Source organism: Phocoena sinus, chromosome 5, assembly GCF_008692025.1.
Source record: "Phocoena sinus isolate mPhoSin1 chromosome 5, mPhoSin1.pri, whole genome shotgun sequence".
Taxonomy (NCBI): Eukaryota; Metazoa; Chordata; class Mammalia; order Artiodactyla; family Phocoenidae; genus Phocoena; species Phocoena sinus.
In genome coordinates this window covers 82,283,755-82,300,573 of record NC_045767.1, presented here as the reverse complement: position 1 = coordinate 82,300,573, position 16,819 = coordinate 82,283,755, and the positions used below count along the sequence as shown (strand labels likewise).

The window sequence follows — 16,819 nt, the reverse complement described above, 5'->3', positions numbered from 1 at the left end:
ATGCCATTTTTTTTACCTTGATGTGTTTAACAGTGAACACCACAGGATCAGCCAAATAAACCTTATTACTGAATTCTTTGTTTATTGCTGCTGTAATAACTGGGGAATTGACGATAACAGAATGATTGGTGGACATAGCCTCTGTTCCCAACTTCATGCTGGCATTCTCCGTGGACAAATAAGGACCCAAGTTGTTATACAGGACAAAGGCCACTCTGATCTCTCCTAAAATAAGTACATATAAATTGGGAAGAAACTGATTAGCTTGTACTTCCCACTTAAATTAGAGAGTTCTAATTAGATTGTAATCAAATCTGTATAATATATATATTCACAACAAAATTCAAATATTCATTTCAACCAAAGTGCCAAGTCATTAATGAGGAAAGTCAAATGATACTGAAACAACTACGTATCAGTATTTTAAAAAAATATGAACCTCAATCCCTAACTTATTCCATACTCAGAACTTAATTCAAGATGGATCACAAGTCCTAAATATAGAAATCAGAACCAGAGAGCCTCTGGAACAAAATATAGGATACCTTTGTGATCTTGGGAAGGCAAAGATGCCTTGGATAGGACTCAAAAAACACTAACCATAAAATAAAAAATGGTAAACTAAACTTTATCAAAATTGAAACTTTGTGCCTATCAAAATACAGCATTAAGAAAATGAATAGGCAAGCCACAAACTAGGAAATATATATACACATATGACTCAAATATATTAAGCATTTCTGCTACTCAACAGTAAAATTATAAATAACATACTAAAATGGAAAAAGACATAAAAACACACTTTAAAAATAGATATATAAAAAGCTAAATGGGACTTCCCTGGTGGCACATTGGTTAAGAATCTGCCTGCCAATGCAGGGGACATGGGTTCGAGCCCTGGTCTGGGAAGATCCCACATGCTGTGGAGCAACTAAGCCTGTGCGCCACAACTACTGAGCCCGTGTGCGACAACTACTGAAGCTTGCACGCCTAGAGCCCATGCTCTGCAACAAGAGAAGCCACTGCAATGAGAAGCCCGCATGCTGCAATGAAGAGTAGTCCCTGCTAGCCACAACTAGAGAAAGCCCATGTGCAGCAACAAAGACCCCACACAGCCAAAAATAAGGATATAAATAAATAAATTTTTAAAAAAGCTAATAGACACATAAAAATTAACATCATTAGTAATTAGGGAAATAAAAATTAAAATCATATTGAGATACCATTTCATACCCACTAGGATCTCTGAAATCCACACTATAAAATACTAGCCACACTAATGTTAGTAAAAATGTGGAACAAATGAAATTCTGCATACTACTAGTGAGAGTGTAATATGGTTCAACTACTTGGAAAAATGTTTGGCAATTTCTTACAAAGTTAAACATATATCTACCCTTCCTAGATACATGAAAATATATATCCACAAAGAAAAAATGTTGTATAAGAATGTTTATAACATCCTTATACAAAACAGCTCCAAACTAGAAACAACTCAAAAATCTATCAATAGGAGAGTAAATAAATTATGCCTTATTAAAATAATAGAGTTACTATGCATCAATAAAGAACAAACTAATGATAGATGGAGCATCATGACTGAATCACAAAAATATTATACTGAGATAAAGAATACAGACAGAAAGAGTACATACTGTATGATTCCAGTTACATGAAGTCTAAGAACAGGTAAAATTTGTCTTTAGAAATAGTAATGAGAAGAAAGTAGTTCATCAGGTGGGGAGATGGGGTGAGAAGAGTGAAAAGAGGTATCAGGACATTTTCTGGGTAATACATGAGATTTTCATCTTAGTTTGTGTGGTGTCACAGAAGAATGTACAACTATCACATTCATCAAGCTAAACACAAGATATGTGCATTTTATTTTATGCAAATTACAACCAAAACAAAACAAAGATTCAAAATCTTTACCTGTGGTTGCCAAGGGGGAGATGGTGTGAGGGAGGGATGGATTGGGAGTTTGGGATTAGCAGATGCAAACTATTATATATAGAATGGGTAAACAAGGTCCTACTGTAGAGCCCAGGGAACTATATTCAATATCCTGTGATAAACCATAATGGAAAAGAATATAAAAAGAATGTATATTATGCATAACTGAATCACTTTGCTGTACAGCAGAAATTAACACAGTATTGTAAATCAACTATACTTCAATAAAATAAAATTTTAAAAAATCTTTGTCTTAAACTTCAATTATCATGCTCTTTTAAGATCACTATCTCCATACCTCCTTCTACCTTATTTTTTTTTCCCTTATGGCGATCTTTTACAAGTAATCCTCTGTAAAGTTAACCTTCTTTTAGGATGTTTTTAAAATTTTGTGTCATTTCCTTTCTTAAAATAAGTCAAGCCCTATGTTTTACTTCCAGTATAAATTCATTTTGGTGGATCCCCAAGAGACAGGAACTGCACTGACCACTGTGGTAACTAAGACGAGGAAGCCCCAGTCCTTATCCCTGAATCTTAGAGTCAAGTGGGAATAAAGACAATAAATTTTTTTTCCTCCATTTTTTTGAGGAGGAAGGGAGCTGTCTTGCTCTTACTCTCATGGAGATCATCTCCTAGAGAAAGAGTCAGACAATAAGCAGGCAACTTAAAAATAATAATAATAAATAATAATATAGTTTCATATAATGGTAAGTAAAAATGCTATGAAGAAGCGCTGGCAGAAAATGGCTAATGGGAAAATAGTGATTGGGAAAGAGTAGTCCACCTTCGAGGAGATAGGAAAAGCTTTCCTGAAGGGTTAAGATTTATAATGAGCAGTGAATGACAGAGAAGTTTCTATAAAAAGAAATATAAAATATGCATTCCAGAAGCAAGAAAATGCAAACATCTGATGAAGGAACACTCTTGGTGTGTTTGAGGAATAGAATCAAGACTGAATTAGGGAACCCTGTGCACTGTAGATAAAAATATAATTGATATAGCCACTATGGAAAATAGTATGGAGAGTCCTCAAAAAATTAAAAATAGAACTGCCATATGATCAGCAATTCTACTACTGCATATTTATCTGAAGCAAACAGAAACACTGACTTGAAAAAACCTATGCACCCTCATTTTCATTGCAGAACTATTTATAATAGCCAAGACATGTAAACAACCTAAATGCCTACTGATGGATGAATGGATAAAGAAAATGTTATATATATAATTATACATAGAAATATAAAATGGGGAATGGAATATTATTCAGCCAAAAAAGGGAAATTTTGCCATTTGCTATAACCTGGATGGACCTTGAGGGCATTATGCTAAGTGAAATAAGTCAGATAAAGATAAATATCTTTCTTACATGTGGAATCTTACAAACAAACAAAAAAATAAAGAAAACAGACTGCTAGTTGCTAGAGGTGAGGAGTGGGAGTAGGCAAAATGGGTGAAGAAGGTAAAATGTAAAAACTTCCATTTATAAAATAAACAAGTCATGGGGATGTAATGTGTGGCATGGTGACTACAGTTAATATTGGGTTGGTCAAAAAGTTCGTTTGGGGTTTTCTATAACATTTTACGGAAAAACTCGAACGAACTTTTTGGCCAACCCAATAATACTGTGTTGTCTATTATGAAAGTTGATATAAGAGTACATCTTAGGGCTTCCCTGGTGGCGCAGTGGTTGAGAGTCCGCCTGCCGATGCAGGGGACACGGGTTCGTGTCCCAGTCCGGGAAGATCCCACATGCCGCGGAGCGGCTGGGCCCGTGAGCCATGGCCGCTGAGCCTGCGCGTCCGGAGCCTGTGCTCCGCAGCGGGAGAGGCCACAACAGTGAGAAGCCCACGTACCGCAAAAAAAACCAACAAAACAGACGTGAGGTGGAGCAGCTGAGGCAGGAATGAAGTGGGCTGGGGAGCATGTGGTAGGCCTGTTAAGTCACTTGATTTCATTCTAAGCATAACTGGAGGTGAACTGGTCAGACTCATGTTTCAGGAAGAACACTTTGTCAACAGGACATACTGTTGTGGGGCAAGAGTCAAAGAAGGGAAACCAGTCAGGAAGCTAATGCAGGGATCTGATTTCGTGTTATAGAAAATCTTATTGCACACTCATGTGTATAAAATTGATGACTAATAAGGACCTGCTGTATAAAAAAATAAATAAAATTCAAAATTTTAAATAAATAAATAAATAAAAGAGTAAAAAAAAAAAGGAAAATCTTACTGCTGCCTCAAAATTCACAGTCAATTTAGCAACATAGTACTATTTATAAATTCAGTCTTATAAGATTTCCAACACTTATACAGAATTTTGTTCTGCTAGTAACAAACATAATTTGTTTTTCTTGATATTATTTAACAGTCTCTTCTTTTTTCAAAACTATTTACCTTGTAATATGAAAAATCAGCTTTCAGTTGGTTGCTACAACCTGAAGTCATCTTCCTATCACCTAGCAGGTTAAAGGATCTCACTTCCTTAGCAAAAAATATGTTTAAAAAGTTTTAGGGACTTCCCTAAAGTGGCACGGTGGTTAAGAATCTGCCTGCCAATGCAGGGGACAAGGGTTCGAGCCGTCTGGGAAGTTCCCACATGCCGTGGAACAACTAAGCCCGTGAGCCACAACTACTGAGCCCGCAAGCCACGACTACTGAAGCCTGCACGCCTAGAACCTGTGCTCCGCAACAAGAGAAGCCACTGCGATGAGAAGCCCGTGCACCGCAATGAAGAGTAGCCCCCCTTCACTGCAACTAGAAAAAGCCCGCATGCGGAAATGAAGTCCCAGTGCAGTCAAAATATAAAGAAAATTTTTAAAAAATTAATATTAGTGAGGCTTCAGACATACTTTCTCTGTGGGATTTTTACTTAATTTTATTCAATGAATAAAACCTAGTACTAAATCAATTGATATCTACCAGTTCCATTCCCCAAAAGCATCTCCTTACATTTATATTTTTTATATGCTTTGCAAAGGAAAAGCATAGAAACACCCTCAAAAAGAAGTTAATAAAGAAAAAACACATATAATTTTAAAATTACAAGTAAAATTTCCATTTGAAATTTTAGAAACAAAATCTGTCAACTTGGTGAGAGTTACTCCTTTTAAGGAAAAAATTCAGAACTTCTGGATTTTGCTGTTTATTAATTTCCCTTACATTCAAGTTTCTGATAGTTTTCTACAACTGAAAATTAACAACAATTTCCAAATCTAATTGAGAATTTTGTAGAGCAAATATCATTGCAATATTGTTGGTGCAGGAGCTAAGAAAGAGGAGGAAGAGGAGGTGAAGAAAGAGAACAGTGTAGTGAGAGGAGAGGAGAGCTTTTAGATAGCAGATCTAAAATTTGAAGCCAAGATGCAATGAATTAATGACAAGTTCAATTCCATCAAGCTTAATAAATAAATTCTAACCTACCATTTCGGCCATTTTGTTTTAGAGTATTTGCAGAGAGCTGGATAGTGCTTCCATGACCCATGTTTTCTGGAAACTTTAGGTCTTCTAAGTTTCCTTCAGTGCTCAGCCTTGCAACCTCCAATTCTATTAATGGCAAAGACATATCAGTGGTCGTTGAGAAACATGACAAATTTAAGATAATCTAATTATTGAAATATTTCTGAAATCAAAACACTGGAATTAATGTTCTGTCTGCCATACTTTATAGTACTTCAGTCTTCTATTTAGAAGTTTTTTTAGTGTTTTAATTTTTTTCAAAATAAAGCAAATAAAAGCTATTAAAATCAAGTAGATAAGAATACAAGGATATCAATTATAAAGTCTAGACTTTAAAACTCAAGCTCAAATCCTTACAATTTGTCATTGACTATAAGTTTACTTTCAAAATGTTATCTTTATTTTATGAATTAAGTGAAAATCCTTTTATAATCTAGAGCTGTACTATTATGTCAATATTGACTTATCTTTAAATGTAATAAGTTTGAAATAGCTTTATCAAATGTTCTGAAATAAAACTGTCAGCTACATCCTTAGACACATTAAAAATAGATTTATACTCTTTATGAGCCAATAACACAATTATCAAACTTGTTTTATCACCTTCATGTAAATGACTGGCTTCTTTATAGTTTATAATTCAGAGACATTCTTATTATAACTGAAGTGATCCATAAGGATAAAATTTTAAATACTACTGTACATACATAGATACACACATACATAAAAACTGAAAAAAAAATACATGGACCTCATTGTAAGTGATCTCAGGCTAATATATTCAATATTGGAATGTCCTTAGGAGGATACATACATGATTATGAGGATACTTCTAAGCTAATGATAGGTGATACCCTCCTAATTATAGAAAAAGGATAACTTATCTCCACTGAAATAAAGTATCACTCATGATATCTGGTCCGCTATCGATGATACATTTTCTTTTCTCTCTTCTGCTGAACAAGATGATAGCTTTTTCTTGTCCCTCTCTGGCCCTTCTGTAGAACAAAGGCCACTTACGAATATTGTCTGTGTTCTCCCTGACGATGTCAGTCTTCAAAAGGTTATCAGCCAGCACAAAAGCACTTTCCTCCACAGTGTCAAGCAACATGGTGGCTGCACGTAGTTGATCACTTGTAGTCAGGTCTCTCCAGGCATTCAAGGCTTGTGGCTGGAGGAGGTTGTTAACTGTCTCGACCATTGCCTACGAAAAGGATGAACAGAATGACTGAGGTCTCTAGTGAACCCACAGGGCTGTCAGAAATCCAGGCATACATGTTGCCCAGCAAGTAAGGATCAGTGATGTGCATCAGTTCAGTATTGTCCCAGCCTCCCCTGTGACATGCTGCAGTGGAAGCATTCATTATTTTGCTCTGTAAGACCCTAGCTGAGATTTTGCAAGGCAACAGGAAAAGCTGCTTTTGTTCTGAAGGACAACAAATAGATCCATGGTTGCTTCTTAAAATCAATAGCAAAGGCTTCAATAAGACTATAATTACATAGTTAAATTATTTGGTTGGTGAACTGTTGGCAAGTAATTTAAACTAATACTTTTATCACATCACCACACAAAAAAAAGATTTTCTCTATACATCACCATAAAACTAGATGCTAAACATAACAGAAATCAAAAGGATGACTATAGACAGGACAATACAAGAATCTGTCGCCTATAGGTTGAAGGACTTTGAGCAAACCAATTTTTTTTCTTAGTCAGCTAGTAAAATGTCAGGATAGGGAAAATATCAAAGCATACATACTCCCAGGGGCTTTGGATGTGTTACATGTGGAGAGAAACCTTCGTGCTGTTTATTACTAGGAAGGGGAATAAACAGTTGGAACTTGCTACCTATGGCCCTCAGGTGTTTTTCCTTAAAAAAAAACAGCAGTAGGTACACTCACACATAGAGATAAGGCACCACGTTTCTCTTTGCTTCATCCAAAAGAATCATCTTTCTAGTTACAATTTATATATTTCCTGTGGTTAGCTCAATACTCCAGGTTACAAGAAAAGACAGTTCTTCCAATAAGGTCTTCTTAAGGTTTCACTCAAACATAGAGAATTGCAAAACAGAAAAATACAACACCGGCAGTTTGAAAGTGATCATCCTTGAACCTGTTGATTATCAAATATGCATCTAATCTGGAAATGAAGTTGAATAAACAGCCAACACAGGCAATTTCCAGGCAGCACATAGGTGTTTAGAAACAGGACTCACATTATTGACACTGTTGGCAGAGGGACAGGGAAAGACTGGAGAAATATCCATTACAGCTGCAGTGTTTTCTTCTGGCTGGTGTTTTCATAGTAACTAAGTAACAACTGTTAAAAATTCAGCTTCATAATGAAACACCTTGGCTGCCAATTAACACCAGCTTCAAAAACTAATTTGCCTTTTGATAAAAATTGTTTTTCTTGATATTTTTCCCAGCTATTCCAAGTTCTGGCCAAAAATCATCATCACTGGACTTTTATGTAAAATAGTTCTACTTGCAACTTGAGTATTTTGCATCATTTAAAAAAAAACCTCTCGAGTTTAATGACTGGTTATTTTCACATAGTATGCTTAGCTCTGTCACTTGTTCTGGGTTTAAAGCATGACCTAGAAGCCAGACAAAAGCATTTCTGGATCACAACAATCTGATCTGCTTTTCAGGAAGTTTTCTATGGGGTGATGCCAACAGGATATGCCAAAAAAAGGAGGTGCCAGATAGAAATCAAACAAAAAGAAGTTTAGGTATTTTCTGACGCCAAACAGAGGACACTGACCTCTTGAGTGTAAGGAAATATTCTTTCTGGGATTAGATGATCCTCTGAATTCATTAGAAACGCTCTGAAAACCCCATATGAAACAGAAATTATGCCTGTGCTTTATGGAGCAGCCATTTTAACGTTAGTAAATAATCTTACATTGATTAATTTAAACCTTACCTCAGGGAAGAATTTTTGGGAATAATGCAATGTTTCTGTTCTGCTCTTTATTGCTTTTAATGTTTTAAATTATAAAAAGGCAAAAGGAGGAAAGAAAGAAAAGAAAAAAGAAAAAGAAGCAACTATGGTCAACTCTGGGAATGTTCTAAATAGAAAACTGTTTACAACAGACTGATTTAGCTAAAATACTGTCTTTAAATTGACAGCAAATAAATCAAACACACCCCCATTATCTTAGTTTTGCAACTGAAAATGTATAAGGTGCAATATTTTTTCATAGTTATACATTTGTATACATTTCAACAACTGCATCTTCCCAAATAAAATATAGTCTTTAGAGAAGTTTTCTATTAAAGGCCGAAGGATTTCCAAGTTCATCACAGAAACAACAGACTTAAAATATGGCCCTAAAACCTGGGTGGGTTAAGACACAAATCTAATATTTATTTATTCTTAAAACAGCACCTGTTATGATTGCCCAAGTATAACTGAAAGGAAATGTCAACACAAGAATTGAGAGAGAGAATTCTCTAGTGCTAAAATCAGTGTAGGATTTGGAACTACACCTGCTGAGTTTGTAACTGGACGCTGCCACTTTACTAGTTGTGTGCTGTTGGGCAAGTTACTTCACTTCTCTGTATTCACCTGTGAATTGGAGATGATAATATAATCATTTCATAAGGTTACCTGGCTCATAATAAGTGTTTAGGTGCAATCTTTACTTCCATTTGATATCGAAGTCCAGTGTGGGAAGAAAAGAGGTCTTCACTGAATAAAGCACAAGTCATACCCGATAATTGCAAAATATTCACACTGAAGTGAGATCTGGAAGGAATACCTCTTCTACAATGCAATCTTCATAAACAGACCTGTCACACAACTTTACTACTAAGGAACAGGAGGAACATGTGTATTAAATAGTTCATAATGTGTGTTCCAGAGGCTTGAACTAACTGACCCGTTTTCTGCTAGTGAGACAGCACAATTAAGTCAATCTTAATAGCTTTATAATTGATACAATTTGTGTAAGCTTTCCAAAGGTTGCTGATGTGTCCCTGTTACCAATTTAATGAAGGCCAATTAAATAGGCACAACTCTTCGATGGTAAAAGAATATATTTCGTTTTCCCTATATATTTTGCATGTATATATTTACCCATAAATAATGACATCTGGTAATTAAGTTTTCCATATTCTTTTTTCTTTTTTGGTCAAACTACTTATTTCCATTGCTTTCATTAGCTCAACAACATTTCTTTAAAAAACAGGTTAATTTTCATTGTATTTGGTTACAAAGAAATGAGCTTGACTACACTTAGAACCAAAGTTGAACAGGAAATATACAATGAATTTGATTAAAGTGAGGTGCTGTGGCATTACTTTAATGTCCAACAGCTCTCATTAATTTCTATTTTCTGCTATAATTTTTTTCTGACCTAAAATTTACATTCTAAAGTTGGACGGAAATAAGATTGGTTCTGAATATATCTTAAAAAAAATTATATTCTCACCACAATGCCTTGATCCAGATGGAAAAAACAAACAAACAAAAAACACCTAATGGTTTTGACATGTATAGACTGAAATAATCTAAATTTTGAGAAGTTAATTTAGTCAACAATATCTTTGCCAGAAGCTAAATGTTAATTCACTCCATTATCCTTTTTAAAACACTAGAAACTGAATAGGAGATGGACATTGGAAATGTACATTCTGGTTCTGCCACTAAATTTGTGTGCCTTTGAACAAATTGATGTTTTCTAACCAATCAACAACGTGTGAACTACAAAAGAAAATAAAACTCATCGTGTTTCAATTCGAGGGTGGTTAGGGGCATTCTACTATTAGATATTACTCTCCTCATTATACAGTTTATGGACTAGACTCTAAAGTCACTTTTTTTTTTAAGTCTTTATTGAATTTGTTACAATATTGCTTCTGTTTTATGTTTTGGTTTTTTGGCCAGGAGGCATGTGGGATCTTAGCTCCCTAGCCAAGGGATCGAACCTGCTCCCCCTGCGTTGGAAGGAGAAGTCTTAACCACTGGACCACCAGGGAAGCCCCTAAAGTCACTTTTGACTTTATAAAAATCAAATATAAATTAGGAAGTGTGAAAAGTCACTTAGATTCATACCAGGATCATGTACATAACATACCCTTCTGGACATATATTTGTATTACACAATATTATTGAACCTCTTAAGCAAATTCATTAGACTAATTTTACTCAGAGCATATAATTGTAGTATGTTTGTTAAAAGATGTTATAAACTGTATAATCACACTTTATATACTTCAAAAGGGAAGATGTACTTATTTGTTATAACTACTGTGAAAAATTTTGGAGAAAAACAGCTATATACCCTTCCAATAACAACTTTTGTCATTTTTCCAGGAGAATGTGCTTGTGAAATAGTCTAGGATTCCTTGGCAAGAATACATAAAAGGGAGCTTCCCTGGTGGTGCAGTGGTTGAGAGTCCGTCTGCCGATGCAGGGACACGGGTTCGTGCCCCTGTCCAGGAAGAGCCCACATGCCGTGGAGCAGCTGGGCCCGTGAGCCATGGCCGCTGAGCCTGCGCATCCGGAGCCTGTGCTCCGCAACGGGAGAGGCCACAACAGTGAGAGGCCCGCGTACCAAACAAAAAAAAAAAAGAAAGAAAAAGAATACATAAAAGCGTCCATGGTTGAAGTAAGTCAGAAAGAGAAAAACAAACACCGTATACTAACACATATATATGGAATCTGAAAGAACCTAGGGGCAAGACAGGAATAAAGACGCAGATGTAGAGAATGGACTTGAGGACACAGGGAGGGGGAAGGGTAAGCTGGGACGAAGTGAGAGAGTGGCATGGACATATACACACTACCAAACGTAAAATAGATAGCTAGTGGGAAGCAGCCGCATAGCACAGGGAGATCAGCTCGGCGCTTTGTGACCACCTAGAGGGGTAGGATAGGGAGAGCGGGAGGGAGGGAGACGCAAGAGGGAAGAGATATGGGGATATATGTATAGCTGATTCACTTTGTTATACAGCAGAAACTAACCACACCATTGTAAAGCAATTATACTCCAATAAAGATGTTAAAAAAAAAAAAAGGATCCATGGTGAAAAACATATCAATGGCACTTCTTACTGAGGTGAGCTGTAAATCTTAAACTAGGCAAGCAGAACCACCTGGGAAACTTAGTTACCCTTCTTCCTTTGCTTGAAACCACTAGAATAAAGATCCAAATAGAATGAATGTCTTGTGAAAAGATATACAACTATACCACCATGGTATTTTTCTGAAGACAAGCTTTTTGATCATGATCTCATTCAGGTTTTAACTCAGGTATCAACTGCTCAAAGAGGTCTTCTACTATCAGCATATCTAGGCAGAGTCTCCCACTCTTAAATCCAAGATCTGTTTTGTTTTCTTTGTATCATGTATCATTATCTAAGATATGTCAGATATTTATTTACCTACAGGACTCTCTCAGTCAAGATCTCTCACTCAAGAAAAGGCAAGCTTCATGAGGGTGGTGACTGTGTCATCTGTAAGTGCCAAAAACTCTGCCTGGAACATAATAAGTGTTCAATAACTCTTTGCTGAATGACTGCCATCCAGTGAAGATTCACACAGGAGTTTTCTCCCTTTTCACAACAGCAGAAAACAAATCTCTGATTTTATAAGAGCAAAGATTATCTAAGCACAAATGAAAAAACCTATTAGCTAGCGAATGTTATCTGAATCATTATCATTTCAGAGACTCAATGTCACAACAGGCTCCGATTTTAGTACTTATTCACCTCTAACAGAATTATCCGTATTTGGGTCTGGCATTCTCACTAGCTTATGATGTCCTCAGGGGATACATCATGTTCATTTGTATTTTTCCAGGGTAAATTTTAGTGCCTTGAGACATTTTGGGTATTCAATAAATGCCCATTAAACAAAAATAACCTACTTCTAATATCAAATCATGAATAAAATAGGGAAACTGAAAACATCTTCGTTTAGTTCTATAACTTTTTGTTGTGTCTCCCAAGAAGTCTTCTGAGTGCTCAGATATCAGCATGGTTTGGAAGGAAGGCAGGGTGAATTACAGGGAATTAAGGAGAAAAGCAGAAGCACAGGTTATTGTAGTGAATGCAGATCACTATGCATAATGACAATATATTCTACAAAAAGCTTTCCACAATGTTTTATTTATTTATTTTGGGTTTTTTTTTTTTTTTTTTTTTTTTTGGCTGAGCCACGTGGCCTGTGGGATCTTATTTCCCTGACCAGGGATTGAACCCACGCCCTCGCAGTGAAAGCTGAGAGTCCTAACCACTGGACCACCAGGAAATTCCCCCAAATGTTTTAAAATGTAAGAAAGCTCACTTTCAATGCAACTTAATGAGGTTTTATTAAATATGTATGATATGCAAAGAACTAGGGAAGTCACTGTTGCGTGAGGTTAGGAAAAATAAGGAAAACATGGAATCTGTTCTCAATTTGCCTATACTCCAAAGCAGAAGGTAAGCACGTCACATGGGACAAAAAGTAATGAATTCTTGCTGAGGAGGATCAAGAAAAGACCCCAGAGGTGTTTGGTTTTGAGTGGGACACTAAAAGATGAATAAACTTTCTTTAACTATGATGAGGAAATTTGAAGCTAAGGAACATAACAAGCAGTTGATGATTAAAAAAAAAAAAAAAAAAAGAAGGTACCAAGGCAAGCTATTGTTTGGTTTGAGGCGAGGAGCATGTATGGTGCTTGAAAAGATAGTTTAAGAGATGAGTACAGTGAGAGAAATGGTAAGTAGAAGTCAGGTTTTAGAAGATCTGCAGTATGATGGAAGTTTGGTTTTTATTGTGTAGAAAATGCACAGCCGTTAAAGATATTTAAGCAAAGGAGTTATAAGCTTAGATCTTAAGTTCTTCAGTTCATTTATTATATTTTTAAGTTCTCTCGTGTTAAAATAAAGCAAAGATTTATATATATGCAGATTATCATCAGGCAGCCCATTAGAAAGTTAAGAGCAAATGTTTCCTACTAGTAGATAAATTTAAATTAATAAATTGCTGACATCCTTTTGAAAAAATGCCTAGCAATGAAATTTTATTTTACTCTTTACTTCCACATCTTTGTTTTTCGATGTGTTCTCCTGAATGCAATATTTCTTTATCAATATATACAGTAATCATGCTGAACACTGTTATTTTCTCACTATATTGTACATATGGTTATGTTTAAATATATTTCATGTATAAATTTCAGGATATATAGAGAAAGAAATAAGTCTTCAGGTCTTCTCTACTCTCATTTCTTGCTTTCTCACCATATATATATATATATACACCCATATATATACATATATATATATAGAGAGAGAGTTTACATTGATTTATAATTAAAAAAATAAAAACAATTTTTCCTTCATTCTTCATTTTTGACTTCTTGATATAAAGTTTATTAGTTGAGAATAAAATAAAATAGAGTAAAAGTTTACAATCATTCCTGAATAATGCACATTGTACTCCAATTTACGTTTAGACATTGATTCGAATCGAAAATTTAAAGGTCAAATGTTAGAAGTCTTCAAAACAGTTTTAAACTTGCAGGTTTTTTATTAGAAGTCAAGATGAGTGACTGATAATTTACACATCTGATCAATAAACCTAAGGTTCTTTTTATAATCACTGTCATTTAATATTACTAAGCATATAAAAACCACTAATCTCTGAACTCCCTTTTACATTACAGTGAAGTGTTGGTATCTTCAAGTCTTAAATTAGATTGCATAACACAACTGACCTTAATATAGTAATAAGAACATTAAGTAGTAGAACAAAGTGAAACTAAAATTTCATAGAAATGACTCTGCCTCTTCAAGAAACCCCTTGTTATTTAAAAATGTATTATTTTTTAGCAAACTGTAATTGTATTATTTTTAAAATCTTATTTAGAGTTAAATGATTGAATGCTGTCAAATCTATGCTGTTTTATAGGAATTAAATGGAGCTATAAACTTGACTCAAACTTTCTGCTAACTCAACATTCATTCAACAAATATTAACTAAGTACCTTCAATTGGGATACTGCAAGAAGGACAGATATTCTCCCTTCCCTCAAAGTGGTAACAATATAGTGAGACCACTAAATAAAATACGACATGACAAGCATTATAACAGTGGAAACACAGGGTTCAAGCATTGTATTAGGCTCCATGAAGTAAAATTTCAAGCTTAAATACAACATTGACCAAACAGGCAAGGGGTAAACATGTGTTTATACATACAGAGGTGAAAGAGAACAGGCATCTCAGAGGAACTGAAAAAAAATTCCTTACAGTAGAGCAGAGTGCAAAGGGTTCAGTGACAAGATTAGTAAGTGAAGGCTAGTTTTCAAAGAGGCTTGCAAACCTTGTTAAGATATTTGCAATTCTTCCAAAAGGCACCAATAAGTCACTGAAAAATTTAAGGTAGGGGAGTGATATAAAATACAATGGTTAATATTTACTGAGTGTGTTCCAGACTGTCATCTAAATGCTTTTTATGCATCAGCTCCTTTAATTTTGAGAATAACCCAACAGGTAGAAGTAGTTATTATTCTCATCTTATAGTGAGAAAATTGAGACTCAGACAAGTTTTTTTTTTTTTTCTTTCTGTCATCCTTATGCAGGGGCCATGCTAATCTTCTCTGTATCGTTCCAATTTTAGTATAATGTGCTGTCGAAGCGAGCATGAGACTCAGAGAAGTTAACTTGCTAAAGGCTAATTAGTTAACATAGGGCAGAACCAGGGTTCAAATCCATGCATTCTGGCTCTGGGAATGGAGAAAAATAGAGATTCCAAAAATATTTAAAACAATTTGTTGATTAATTTACAGTTGGAAAGGGAAATGAAGTGAAATGCACAGAATTTGGGGGTAGGCAATGAGGTGGCACTCACTCAAAATGGGAATAAAGGAAAAGGAGCAAATTTTTGATTGTTAAAAGGTAGAGGATGTAAGTACATGTTGGGGGAAAGTGTGCAAAACATGATGAATTCAGGTTTGTTTATTTTGAATGCAAAGTACTTGAATTGAATTAATTTAAAAGGTCTAGAGAAGACTTGTACGGGAGAAGAGTAACCTTCCACTACCCTCTTAGGTTCGGTGACAAGACCCGAGAATTAAACTGACATAGAGTAACAGGAAAAAAGCACACAAATTTTATTTAATACAAGGGATACTTCATATGAAAAATAAAGACCTGAAGAAGTAGTTAGGACTGAGAGTTGACCTGCTTTTTTAACCAGAGAATGATAAATTTGTGATGAAGTGTAAACATAAAGGAAAAGGGATTAAGCTACTAGGGGCACTAAATTGTGGGAAAGCGACTAGGAAATACATGGGGGAAACAAGTGGAAAATAAGGGTTATTTTCATTTTTGTACATTTTTTTGCTCAGATCCATTTTGGCATTGACTCCCACTCTCTGGTGATAAGAATGTTCTTCTCTTCCTGGCACATGGAAATTTTACGATCTGCTTTTAGATAGAAAGGGGGGGATCAGAAAGCCCTTCTTCATCTGCTGTTTCTCAATTGCCTTCGGTTCAAAATAATCAATGTGCCAAAGTGACAGGTTTTGGGGTGGCATATTCTTAACCTCTTCAGTCTGCAGTTTACTAAGATATCTGCTCTTGGCATACAGGTTTAGGCATCATAAATTCGGGAAGCTCATTGAAGCCACTGAGATGTCTGACATTACCCAGATAAACTGAGTAGAAGGAGAAGAACTGATGACCTAGAAACACTAATGATAAAGAAGAACAGGTAGAAAGAATAGTCGACAACTGAGATGAAGAAAGAGTAAGTTGCCAGAAGAGTGTGGTATCACAGAAGTCAAGGGAAGATTGTTTCCATCAATTTCAAAATGAACTCAATCATAAAAGTATCAAAAAAGTCCTTCTTGGGTTTCCCTGGTGGCGCAGTGGTTGAAAGTCCGCCTGCCGATGCAGGGGACATGGGTTCGTGCCCCGGTCCGGGAAGATCCCACATGCCACGGAGCAGCTAGGCCCGTGAGCCATGGCCGCTGAGCCTGCGCGTCCGGAGCCTGTGCTCCGCAACGGGAGAGGCCGCAACAGTGAGAGGCCCGCGTACCGCAAAAAAAAAAAAAAAGTCCTTCTTGAAATAATAATAACTCTAGATTTTTTTCTGGGTATCTAGTAAAATGGTTGTAAAATAAAGAGTAAAACTATGGAGAAGCTGCTTTTGAGGGATAATCAGTTCAATTTTAAGTATCTTTACTTTGAAGTAGGACATTTATTCATTCAATAAGTATTTCTTGAGCATTTAATATGTCCCAATACTGTTCTAGACTCTTGATATACATCTTAAACAAAGCAGAAAAGGGGAAAAAATCCTAGAACTAAATGTTCTGGCAAGGAAAGTAAACTTAAAATCAGATAGATTTATCTATCAGCTAACTATCTAGTAAAATAAAAGTAAAATATACATGATAGGG

The 16,819-nt window shown here is 35.6% G+C and overlaps 1 protein-coding gene and 1 non-coding gene across 5 annotated transcripts in view; both read right to left on the bottom strand.

The window, feature by feature from the left end:
* The window catches only part of ADGRL3 (adhesion G protein-coupled receptor L3), a 703,409-nt gene that overhangs the window by 126,442 nt on the left and 560,148 nt on the right, over positions 1 to 16,819 (bottom strand). For all 4 annotated transcript variants that reach the window (XM_032632860.1, XM_032632862.1, XM_032632861.1 and 1 more), the window contains 3 exons: positions 6,432 to 6,615; positions 5,376 to 5,498; positions 17 to 225 (listed from right to left, as the gene is read on the bottom strand). In XM_032632860.1, coding sequence (XP_032488751.1) covers positions 17 to 225; positions 5,376 to 5,498; positions 6,432 to 6,615 — 516 coding nt within the window. The remainder of the gene's footprint in view (positions 1 to 16; positions 226 to 5,375; positions 5,499 to 6,431; positions 6,616 to 16,819) is intronic.
* LOC116754874 lies at positions 14,954 to 15,058 on the bottom strand. Its single transcript, XR_004350203.1, has one exon. It is a non-coding gene; the product is annotated as a U6 spliceosomal RNA (small nuclear RNA).